The 13,089-nt window shown below is 42.8% G+C and overlaps 1 protein-coding gene across 7 annotated transcripts in view; it reads right to left on the bottom strand.

The window, feature by feature from the left end:
* The window catches only part of LOC140734355 (rho GTPase-activating protein 6-like), a 278,830-nt gene that overhangs the window by 20,847 nt on the left and 244,894 nt on the right, over window positions 1-13,089 (bottom strand). For all 7 annotated transcript variants that reach the window (XM_073058205.1, XM_073058206.1, XM_073058209.1 and 4 more), the window contains exon 10: window positions 940-1,037. In XM_073058205.1, coding sequence (XP_072914306.1) covers window positions 940-1,037 — 98 coding nt within the window. The remainder of the gene's footprint in view (window positions 1-939; window positions 1,038-13,089) is intronic.

Raw genomic sequence — 13,089 nt, 5'->3', positions numbered from 1 at the left:
TTAGTGACTTCCTCTACTTTAGTTTGATATTTGTTGGAGGGCTTCATTCAAACAAAAGACCCGCTCTCCTTCTTTCCAAAGTGATGACCAAGACTTTCAGAGTCTTGTCTTAAAATCAAGTTTCTCTGTCATCATTTTTCCCAAACTTTGAACCCTTTAAAATGACCTTCATCTCCAGTTACAAACAACAGTTTCCCTTAAGCTGTGTAGGAGTAACGTCAATCAGCGTCTTGCCACTAATGATGTTGGATTCTATGGATGCATGCTGCAAGAGTGGTATCAGCAATATTCATTGAATGCTGAAATTCTGATAATGAGCTTGGATAGCAAAGTTACACTGAGTTGTGATCTCAGTATACTTTAGCCCCTTTAGGAAAAGAGGGAAAGAGGGAGAGGGAGAGAGAGGGAGAGAGAGGGAGGGAGGGAGGGAGGGAGGGAGAGAGGGAGAGAGGGAGAGAGAGAGGGAGAGAGAGAGAGAGAGAGAGAGAGAGAGAGAGAGAGAGAGAGAGAGGAGAGAGAGAGACAGAGAGAGAGAGAGAGAGAGAGAGAGATAGAGAGAGAGAGAGAGAGAGAGAGAGAGAGAGAGAGAGAGAGAGAGAGAGAGAGAGAGAGAGAGAGAGAGAGAGAGAGAGAGAGAGAGAGAGAGAGAGAGAGAGAGAGAGAGAGAGAGAGAGAGAGAGAGTGAGAGAGAGTGAGTGTGTGTGTCCATTTATGATTTCTCAGCTCAACAGGAGCAGATTATAGCTGCTAAATAAATATTGACATCTGGGCAAAAATGAAAAATATTGGGAGGCTGGACAATTTTCACACCAATTATTTTGAACATAAATGTGACAATCTAATATATTAATGCACTGATAACACTGTTATAGACCAAACAGATTTATCTTCTGTTCAGATATTAATAGTCATCACATCACTATCTTCTCTGTAACTTACAATTGGCACTTCAGCTTCCTGCGTAGAAGATAATGAACAACATCCTTATCCGTCTGCATTAAACTCATTAGCACTTCATTCTGAAGCTCTGGAGAAACCTAGACAAAAGAAAAAGTAACCAAGTAATAGAAAAACAATGTGTGCTAGAAAAACATAATGATCATGGCCTTCCTAATGAACATACAGAGACTAATGGATATACTGGAGCAATTAGGATATAATTAAAGCTGGGATATAATTAAAGATTTTCATTGTGTGTACATCAAATAATGAGCACGTGGGAATGAGTTACAGGCTAGAATCTAATTGTATGGTTTATTTATTGAATAACAGATATTAGGGTGTAAGCAACAAAGCAGAGTTTCAACAGCTGCTGAAGTGAGATCTTTTGTGAATATAAATTTAGTGCTCTGCAGAATCTTATACAAACCATTAAATCATCTCTGAAACATTTACGAGCAGTATTCAAATATGATTTACAAAGGCATTTAATTATTTTCTTCAAATCCCAGAATGACCAGCAACTCAGAACCCATTCAGCTCATGAAATCAATCGCCACTTTATGTAAGAGCAAACCTTCCAGTCCCACTGCTCATAGTGGATTCTTTCCTTTCAGATACCTATGCAGCTTCCTTTTGTAGAGTTACAACTTAGTCCCAACCTTGCCACACAGGGATGCTTTTCTTTTTGTCACTGTTCATTCATTTGCCAATTGTGTTATTATGAATGGGTAATAAAGAACATCAGTTCCCAGTGGCCAATACGAGGGGTTGCTCCCGCAACTGGAAGCTATGTTGCTGACTGGGTTGCACGTGCACAGGGTTCAGTAATAAAATATCCTGCTGTTCCACCAGTACATCTAGACAAGCTTTTGAAGTGGAGACAGACTATAGGCCATTGGTCTCAATATGTCTAAACCAAGGTATGACTGTCCCATGAGGATACAGCACATGTTGAAAAGGCTTCAGCAATATGATGTGACGATGATCTACACATCGGGAAAATACTTGCTGGCTGCTGATATGCTGTCTCGAGCAGTCAACAAAAATAAAAAGAGTGATCAACTGGTTAATGCAGATACACAGGCCTATGCTGACAAGATTGTCATCTACCTTCCAGTGTCCCCAGATAGAATAAAGCAGGTTAGGAAAGCAGCAGGGCCAGAGAAAAAAATGGAAGAATTCAAAGGGAGAGTACAGAAAGGATGGCCAGTGGCTAAGAATGACAGTCCAATGTGTATTTGGGCATGCAGAGCTGAACTGTCAATAGTGAAAGATATGGTATTCAAAGGGAACTGGTTTGTGAATCCAATGTAGCCATGTAAGGAAATACTCCAGAAGATACACAAAGAGCATCTTGCTGAGGAAAAATGTGAATGCAGAGCTTGTGATGTGATGTACTGGCCAAGAATGAATGAAGACATCAGTCAGACTACTACTTCATGTGAAATATGCCTTACCTACAGACCAAAGCAGCAAGCAGAATCGCTTACACCACACCCTGTACCATTCAGGCCATACTTCAAAGTTGGAATGGGCTTGTTTGATTGCAATGGGAAAAATCATATTGTTGTAACAGACTACTTTTCCAATTACCAAGAGGTTGTAACACTGCCATCATCATCCAGCAAAGTAGTCAAGACCTTCCTAAAAACTGTGTTTGTGAAGCAAGGAGTTCTATGTGAAGTAGTATTAGACAATGGTCCACAACTTTTGAGCTGTGAATTTGAGTCTTTGTCAATGTTTGGGGGCTTTGATATATAACATCAAACCCACATCACCAAAAATCTAATGGCATAACAGAGAGTTCAGTCAAGGTAGTGAAGGGGCTCATGAAGGAAGCTCAAGATGGACAAGAAGATTTCAAAAGTCTAAGGATTTACAGAAGTGCACCACTGCAGAATGGCCTTTCACCAAATCAAATGTTGATCGGTCAACACACGTGCACTAATCTTCCAACGCATGAAAACCTGTTGACACATAAAGGAGCACACAAAACCAAATTGGCTAAAGTGAAAGGGAAAGAACAGCAGAAATGGTGTCAGGACAAAACTATAAAAAGCCTACCAGTCCTGAAACCTGGAGATCAAGTGTGAATTTGAGATCATGATTCTGGCATATGGTCCAAGCAAGGATATGTTCAGGAGGAAGTAACTCCTCATTCCTACCAGATCCACTCAGAGGGAGGGACACATGTATCTATGACCACAAGCTCCAACCCATAGCTGTGATGCTTCAGCTGTCAGTACACCAAAGGCGCCAGCACAAGTAAAAAATAAACATGTTGATGAGAGATCTCAGAAAGACACAAATATTAATGCAGCAAATGCAAGCAATACACCTGTGGAAACAAATAGTTAGGCCAAAAAGGACATTAAACCGCCCCAGAGATCAAAGAAAATTGTTGAGTGGATTAAGGGACTGTAATTGCTGGAGGAGGAGATTAGCAGAATCAATGGCACCTAACAGTGACTCCTTTGCTTGCATCTTTGGAAACAGCTCTATTTCCATCTTTAATATCTCTATTTTTCCCTTTCAGGGTTCTATTGAAGACCCTGACCTGGAATTATGTGCTGACTACGGTTCTTTGTGGGAATGGGACCCGTTCTCGGGGTTTCATGACTGGCCGTTATTTGGCACGCCAAGGGCAAGGCTTAAGAGCTCACCTCGCTTTCGGAGGGCCGAGATATCGTGGCTCTGGGGAGGGGCAGATTGAAGGTCAGTGTCTGGGCAGGAGATCGGTGTGTCATGGGAGATGGAAGATCTAAGGCTGTGTGCTCATAGACCCAAGATCTTTGGGCACGGGGCTCGGAAAAAGCGAAGCAATGGACTTTTAACATGGTAAACCAGTGAGTTGTTTGTATGTCTCCCCTCTCACTGTGAAACGGAGACATCTCTTTCTCCCTTATTAGGGAGGGAGAGAGCCTGTGGTATGTCAAACTGGGTGAACAAGCGGTCCTTGGAGTACTGCAAGTCTGTGTCTTTGCTGTTGCTTTGCTCATGCTTGAGTGCTCGGTGGTGGGTGCCGATACTTTGTTTTGCTAGTGGGGTGGAGGGGAAATTGTTGCTTTGTTGCTGCTTATGCATGGGAGGGGGGAGCTAGGAGGGACTTCGGGGTCCTAACATTTAACTGTCATTCATTCTTTGAGGACACTCATCTGTTTTTGTGGATGGTTGCGAAGAGAATGCATTTCAGGATGTATATTAAAAACACAAAATGCTGGTGGAACTCAGCAGGCCAGACAGCATCTATGGGAGGAGGTAGTGACGATGTTTCAGGCTGAAACCCTTCATCAGGAGTGAAGTAACATGGGATGGTCCCATAGATGCTGTCTGGCCTGCTGAGTTCTGCCAGCATTTTGTGTTTTTATTTATTTCCAGCATCTGCAGATTCACTTGTGTTGCCTCAGGATGTATATTGTATACATTTCTCTGACATTAAGTGTACTTTTGAAACCTTTGAAACAATTTAATTTGAAATGTTGAACAATTGAAAGTTCAAAAAAAAAATTAAGAGACTTGGTATGAAACATAGATATTTTTGTTGGAGAGAATTATTGTTCCTTTGAGGTTTATGAGGATATAGTACTGTGTTTCTTTTTCTTTCAAGGGGGATGATGTGTTATTATATGTGCATAATGAAGAACTTCAGTTCCCAGTGAACAATGCAGGTGGTTCACCTGGAACTGAATGGGGACGTAGTTAATTGTGCATGAGTTTGAGCAGCAGTCCAACAATAAAATGTCTGAATATAAACCCATGTTAAGATTTATTTTATTAAGAACCAACATAACACCAATCACCTTTACTCATTTTTCACTGGTTCTTGACCTCTGTGCCGTTAGGTTATATTTTTCTATAAACACACTGTCCATTCTCATCAAGATTTTAAACATTGTCACAACACACCCTGAAAGGAGAACAATGCCAACTTTTTCAGTGTATTTAATAATTCAAGCCCCTGGAATTATTAAGAATTTGCTAAGTATCTTCTGTAACATTTCTAACTCCTTTATATAGTGAAATCAGAAACGGGCATAGTATCTGAGATATTGCCAAGCCAGTGCTTTACAAAGAGTCATTATGTCTCCTCTTCTCTTGCTTTTTTAGTTATAAAGACCAGGATCCTTTCACTTATTTTAAGAACTTTCTCAAACCTGCCAAGCTACTTCCATGAAACTATACAAAAATAACAAGAGATCTCTCTGTTCTTGTACACCCTTCAGAACTGCTTTCTTTTTTATAAAAGACCATAAGATATAAAAGCAGACATAGGCCATTTGCCCATCAAGTCTGCTCTGCCATTCAATCACGGGCTGATCCTATTCTTCCAGTCATCCCACTCCCCTGCCTTCTCCCCATACTCTCTGATGCCCTCATTAATCAAGAACCTATCTATCTCTGCCTTAAATACACCCAATGTCTTGGCCTTCACAGCCATTCATGGCAACAAATTCCACAAGTTTGTCACTCTCTGACTAAAGTAATTTCTCCACAACTCAGTTCTAAAAGGATGTCCTTCAATACTGAAGTCATGCCTTCTCGTCCTAGAATCCCCTACCATGGGAAATAACTTTGCCATATCTAATCTGTTCAGGCCTTTTAACATTTGGTATGTTTCTATGAGATCCCCCTCATTCTCCTGAACTCCAGGGAATACAACCCAAGAGCTGCCAGATGTTCCTCATAAGGTAACCCTTTCACTTCTGGAATAATTCTCGTGAATCTTCTCTGAACCCTCTCTAATGTCAGTATATCCTTTCTAAAATGAGGAGCCCAAAGCTGCACACAATTCTCCAAGTGTGGTCCCACGAGTGAGTGCCTTATGGAGCCTCAACATCACATCCAAGCTCTTATATTCTATACCTCTGGAAATGAATGCCAACATCACATTCACCTTCCTCACAACCAACTCAACCTGGAGGTTAACCTTTAGGGTATCTTGCACAAGGAGTCTATAGTCCCTTTACATCTCAGCATTTTGAATTCTCTCCCCATCTAAATAATAGTCTGCCCGTTTATTTCTTCCACCACAGTGCTGCATGACCAATAACCTTCCAGCAATGGTTTTCATTTAACACACACAAAATGCTGGTGGAACACAACAGGCCAGGCAGCATCTATAAGGAGAAGCACTGTCGACGTTTCGGGCCGAGACCCTTCGTCAGGACAAACTGAAAGGAAAGTTAGTAAGAGATTTGAAAGTAGTGGCGGGAGGGGGAAATGCGAAATGCTAGGAGAAGACCGGAGGGGGTGGGATGAAGCTAAGAGTTGGAAAGGTGATTGGCGAAAGTGATACAGAGCTGGAGAAGGGAAAGGATCATGGGACGGGAGGCCTTGGGAGAAAGAAAAGGGGGGAAGCACCAGAGGGAGATGGAGAACAGGCAAACAACTAAATATGTCAGGAATGGGGTAAGAAGGGGAGGAGGGGCATTAACAGAAGTTAGAGGTCAATGTTCATGCCATCAGGTTGGAGGCTACCCAGCCAGTATATAAGGTGTTGTTTCTCCAACCTGAGTTTGGATTCATTTTGACAGTAGTGGAGGCCATGGATAGACATATCAGAATGGGAATGGGATGTAGAATTAAAATGTTTGGCCACTGGGAGATCCTGCTTTCTCTGGTGGACCGAGCGTAGGTGTTCAGCGAAATGGTCTCCCAGTCTGCGTCGGGTCTCACCAATATATAAAAGGCCACACTGGGAGCACCGGACGCAGTATACCACACCAGCCGACTCACAGGTGAAGTGTCGCCTCACCTGGAAGGACTGTCTGGGGCCCTGAATGGTGGTGAGGGAGGAAGTGTAAGGGCAGGTGTAGCACTTGTTCTGCTTACAAGGATAAGTGCCAGGAGGGAGATCGGTGGGAAGGGATGGGGGGGGAACGAGTGGACAAGGGAGTCGCCTAGGGAGTGATCCCTGTGGGAAGCAGAAAGGTGGGGGTAGGGAAAGATGTGCTTGGTAGTGGGATCCCGTTGGAGGTGGCGGAAGTTACGGAGAACTATACTTTGGACTTGGAGGCTGGTGGGGTGGTAGGTGAGGACAAGGGGAACCCTATCCCGAGTGAGGTGGCGGGCGGATGGGGTGAGGACAGATGTGCGGGAAATGGGAGAGATGCGTTTGAGAGCAGAGTTGATGGTGGAAGAAGGGAAGCCCCTTTGTTTAAAAAAGGAAGACATCTCCTTCATCCTGGAATGAAAAGCCTCATCCTGAGAGCAGATGCGGCGGAGACGGAGGAATTGTGAGAAGGGGATAGCATTTTTGCAAGAGACTGGGTGGGAAGAGGAATAGTCCAGGTAACTGTGAGAGTCTGTAGGCTTATAGTAGATATCAGTAGATAAGCCGTCTCCAGAGATGGAGACAGACAGATCAAGAAAGGGGAGGGATGTGTCAGAAATGGACCAGGTAAATTTGAGGACAGGGTGAAAGTTGGAGGCAAAGTTAATGAAGTCGATGAGCTCAGCATGCGTGCAGGAGGCAGCGCCAATGCAGTCGTCGATGTAGCGAAGGAAAAGAGGCGGACGGATACCCGTATAGACTTGGAACATGGACTGTTCCACAAAGCCAACAAAAAGGCAGGCATAACTGGGACCCATACGGGTGCCCATGGCTACACCTTTGGTTTGGAGGAAGTGGGAGGAGCCAAAGGAGAAATTATTGAGAGTAAGAACTAATTCCGCTAGACGGAGGAGAGTGGTGGTAGAGGGGAATTGGTTAGGTCTGGAATCCAAAAAGAAGCGAAGAGCTTTGAGACTGTCCCGGTGGGGGATGGAGGTATATAGGGACTGGACGTCCATGGTGAAAATAAGGCGGTGGGGGCCAGGGAACTTAAAATTATTGGAAAAATTCAAAGCATGAGAAGTGTCACAAACATAGGTGGGAAGAGATTGAACAAGGGGGGATAAGATAGTGTCAAAGTATGCAGAAATGAGTTCGGTGGGGCAGGAGCAAGCTGAAACCATAGGGCTACCTGGACAGGCAGGTTTGTGGTTTTCATTTGCCACTTCTTTGCCCATTCCCCTAAACTATCTAAATCTCTCTTCAGGCTCTCTGTTTCCTCAACACTACCTGCTCCCCCTCCTATCTTTGTATCATTGGCAAATTTAGCCACAAATCCATTAATACTATAGTCCAAATGATTGACATACATTGTAAAAATCAGCGGTCCCAATACCGACCCCTGTGGAACTCCACTAGTAACCGGCAACCAGCCAGAATAGGATCCCTTTAGTTCCACTCTGTTTTCTGCCGACCAGCCAATGCTCCACTCACACTAGTAACTTAGAACATAGAACACAGAATAGTACAGCACAGTACAGGCCCGTCGGCCCACAATGTTATGCCGACTCTTAAACCCTGCCTCCCATATATCCCACCCACCTTAAATTCCTCCATATACCTGTCTAGTAGTCTCTTAAATTTCACTAGTGTATCTGCCTCCACCACTGACGCAGGCAGTGCATTCCAGGCACCAACCACTCTCTGAGTAAAAAAATAGTAAAAAAAAATAGGTTACTTCCCTTTAATTCCATGGGTTCTTATCTTTCTAAGCAGTCTCATGTGCGGCACCTTGTCAAAGGCCTTCTGAAAATCCAAGTATACCACATCTACTACATCTCCTTTGTCTACCCTGCTTGTAATTTCCTCAAAGAATTGCAGTAGGTTTGTCAGGCAAGATTTTCCTTTCAGGAAACTATGCTGGCTTTGGCCTATCTTGTCGTGTGCCTCCAGGTACTTCGTAATCTCATCCCTAACAATCTTTTCCAACAACTTCCCAACCACTGATGTCAGACTAACAGGTATATAGTTTCCTTTCTGCTGCTTCCCACCCTTCTTAAATAGTGGAGTAACATTTGCAATTTTCCAGTCACCCGGAACAATGCCAGAATCTATCAATTCCTGAAAGATCATCATTAATGCCTCTGCAATCTCTTCAGCTACTTCCTTCAGAATCCAAGGGTGCATTCCATCAGGTCTGGGAGATTTATCCACCCTCAGACCATTAAGTTTCCTGAACACCTTCTCAGTCATAATTTTCACTGCACAAACTTAACTTCCCTAACACTCTTGAATGCCCGGTATACTGCAGACATCTTCCACAGTGAAGACTGATGCAAAATATGCATTCAGTTCCTCTCAACAACACACACAAAATGCTGGTGGAACACAGCAGGCCAGACAGCATCTATAGGGAGAAGCGCTGTCGACGTTTCAGGCCGAGTCTCGGCCCGAAACGTTGACAGTGCTTCTCCCTAAAGATGCTGCCTGGCCTGCTGTGTTCCACCAGCATTTTGTGTGTGTTGTTGTTTGAATTTACAGCATCTGCAGATTTCCTCGTGTTTATTCAGTTCCTCTACCAGCTTTGCATCTCTCTTTACAGTATCTCCAGTGTCATTTGTATTGGTCCTATATCTACCTTTGACTCTCTTCTACCCTTTATATACTTAAAAAAACTTTTAGTATCTTCTTTGATATTAATCACCAGCTTCATCTCATAATCAGCTTTTCCTTCTGAATGACCTTCTTAGTTTCTTTCTGCAAGTTTTTAAAAGCTCCCCAATCCTCTATCTTCCCACCAGCTCTGGCTTCCTTGTATGTCCACTCTTTTGCTTTTACTTTGGCTCTGACTTCACTTGTCACTCACAATAGTGTCCTTCTTCCCTTTGAAAATTTCTTCTTATTTGGAATATATCTGTCTTGCACTTCCTTCCTTTTTCGAAGAAACCCCAGCCATTGCTGCTCTGCTGTCTTTCCTGCAAATGTCCCTTTCCAGACAACTTCGGCCAGTTCCCCTCTCATGCCATTGTAATTTCCTTTTTTCCACTGAAATACCGACACATTGGATTTTATTCTTTCGATCTCAAATTTCAATGTGAACTCAATCAAATTTTGAACACTGTTCCCTAAGAATCCCTTAATGTTAAGCACTCTTATCACCTCCGGATCATTGCACAACACCCAATCCAGCACAGCCGATCCCCTAGTGGGCTCAACAACAAGCTGTTCTAAAAAGTCATCCCTTAGAGATTCTACAAATTCTCTCTCTTGAGGTCCAGTACTGACCTGGTTTTCCCAATCGACTTTTATGTTAAAATCCCAATGATTATCATGACATTGCCTTTTTGACACGCCTTTTCTATCTCCTGCTGTAATTTGTAATCCACATTCCAGCTGCTGTTTGGAGACCTGTATACAACTGCCATTAGGGTCCTTTTACCCTTGTCATTTCTTAACTCAACCCATAGAGACACTTCACCTTCCAATCCTATGTCTTCACTTTCCAATGATTTAATATTATTTCTTATACACAGAGCCACACCACCCCCTCTGCCTACAAACCTATCTTTCCAATATACTGTATGTCTTTGGACGTTCAGCTCCCAACAGCAGCCATCCTTCAGCCACGTTTCAGAGATGGCCACAACGTCATTTTTGCCAATCTGTAGATGAATTTCAAGATCGTCCATTTTATTCCTTATGCTGTGTTCATTCAATTACAACACTCTCAGTCCAGTATTTGTTGCTTTCTGCTTTAACTGCACCATTTCTCTTTTACCCTGTGTCTCATGCTATTGGCTTTGATTATGCCTCATCTCCTGCCTGTCCTATCTATCATCTCTGTTGCACACTATCATTGATTTATTTCTGTTTTTCCCTTCCTCAGCCCTATCACTTCAGTTCCCATCCCCCTGCCAAATTAGTTTAAACCCTGCCTAACAGCTCTATTAAATGTGCCCACTAAGATATTGGACCCCTTTGGGTTCAGGTGTAAACCATCCATTTTGTCCAGGTCATACCTCCCCTAGAAGAGGCCCCAGTGATCCAGGAATCTGAATCCCTGCCCCCTACAGCAGACTCTCAGCCACACATTAACATGCCTGACCATGCTATTCTTGCCCTCGCTAGCATGTGGAACAGGCAGCAATCCTGAGATTACTACCCTAGAGGTCTTGCCTTTCAGCTTCCTGTCTAACTCCCTGGATTCTCTCTTCAGGACATCCTCCCTTTTTCTAGCTATGTCATTGGTACCAACATGTACCCTCTCGCTTCAGAATACTCTGCATCTGATTCAAGACATCCCGTACCCTGCCACCTGGGAGGCAACACACCATGTGGGTATCTCTATCAGGCAAACAGAACCTCCTGTCTGTTCCCCTCACTATGGAATCCCCTATGATTACTACATTCTTCATCTTCCTTTTTCTCTTCTGCACCACGGAACCAGGCTCAGTGCTAGAGACCCGATCGCCGTGGTCGTCCTCTGTCAGGTCACCCCCCCTCAACCGCATCCAGAATGAGATAACAATTACTGAGAGGGCTGGCCAGAGGGGTGCTCTCTGCTTTCTGGGCTCTTTCCCTCACTTCCCTGAGCATCACCCATTTATCTAACTCCTGCAGCCTTGGGGTGACTAACTCCCTGTGGCTCCTCTCTATCTTCTGTTCACTCTCCCTAATAAGCTGTAGGTTATTGAGCCACAGCTCCAGATCCCTAAAACAGTCTTTCAGGAGCTGCATCTCGGTGCACCTGCCACAGATATATAATCCCTCATATTATTTTCTGTACCAGAACATACCCCTTCACATTTCTTGCCATTAAGTTTAACCTGCTATCCATCTGCCTGTTCCATTAGCTTCTTTGCATCTTGGTGATGTCAATTATTATTACTCTAACAGGTTGCGTTTTGTGTCATCAGCAAAATGATTCCTGTTTAAGTCTACACTAAGTCTAAGTTATTAATTATAGTTGAAGAAAAGCAGAGCCTTAGTACTTAACCTTGAAAACTCCAGTATATATTTTCCTTTAGCCAAAAAACAATCTTTCCTTATAACTCACTTTTTTCTGTAACTTAAAAAACGTTTTATATCCATGTTACATCAACTTGCATCTACTGTTGGATTTAGTACTAACCTTGAAGCCATTATAAGGCAATTTATTAAATGCCTGTTGAATGTCCATATATAGCAACCATATAAAATGCATTTTCCCTTTGAAACCTCATGAAAATAGCCCTTCTAAGTAAATTAGATATGATTGGTCGGTTAAATACTTATTACAAATTCAAATCTGATCAATTTTAATTTGGATGTTCACATTAGTTTCAAGTGTTTTTTTAAAAACTATTCAGACTAGTTGTTAGTTTATCTGATGATCTGGATATGAAGAAAGGTTTAATTCACGTAATGCAACACCTAATGATGCACAAGCCATCCAAGATGTTTATTTGGGCAAGTGATGTGACTCACAGATGAAACACACACCAAAGATATGTACGTCATCAAGACTGAACTCAAATATCATTTGATGATCTGATCAAGAAGCCACCGTTAATTCCTGAAAAGTCAATCTGCTGAGAAAATGGATCAGGGCCATAAAGAAATCAAGAAATCTAAAGAGAGTTTTATTTTTAAAAATACTTTTGATCTGCGTATAGAAAAGCTTATTAGAAGTTACTAATGTGCCAAAATATTCTGAGTCACTTCAGATGAGCAATATCATGCAAAATTTATAAATTAGAAGAGACCAGCCCAGTGGAATTTGGAACTGTGTAGGTGAGAGGTAACAAAAGCATGCAGCTCAGGAAATGAGGTGGACCAGATGGTATAGAAGTGGAAGTATGTGTCCTTACAAATGGAGAGGACATGAAACAAATTCTTGAACAACTTACTCCTCTTCCAACTGTAGCACATCAGCAACTGAGAATTAATGGGAACTTGAAGTTATAACAACCTGGGATTAAGTTCTTGAGTAGCCACAAATCTACGAAGTATAGTGTGATCGGAGTAACCAACCAGCTGAAATTGCCAGTACTCTCTATCCCCTGAACGTGGCTTCATTCCTATCATAGCTCTTCTGCTGTTGAAACTCCAGTATTCGCTTTATCCATGATTTGGTCACTTCCAGGATTGATTTTTCTGATGACGATTCGCTGTTGGGCTATCAGTGTATATCCACAACAAGTATCAGTTCCCCAAAGCCTGCTGGTTGTGCCCCACACCAAAGCATGATCACTAATCACTCTCTTCCAAATAAAAGGCTGCGGAATCTAGAAGTCTGAACTAAACTAGAAAATGCTGGAAGCACTCCACACCATGTGGAAATGTTAACTGTTTCTCTCTCCAGAGATATCATCTGGCCTAGTGAGTTTAGGGCC

Source organism: Hemitrygon akajei, chromosome 10, assembly GCF_048418815.1.
Source record: "Hemitrygon akajei chromosome 10, sHemAka1.3, whole genome shotgun sequence".
NCBI classification, from domain to species: domain Eukaryota; kingdom Metazoa; phylum Chordata; class Chondrichthyes; order Myliobatiformes; family Dasyatidae; genus Hemitrygon; species Hemitrygon akajei.
The sequence above is the reverse complement of the archived record's forward strand: the minus strand, read 5'-3'. Positions and strand labels throughout refer to the sequence as shown.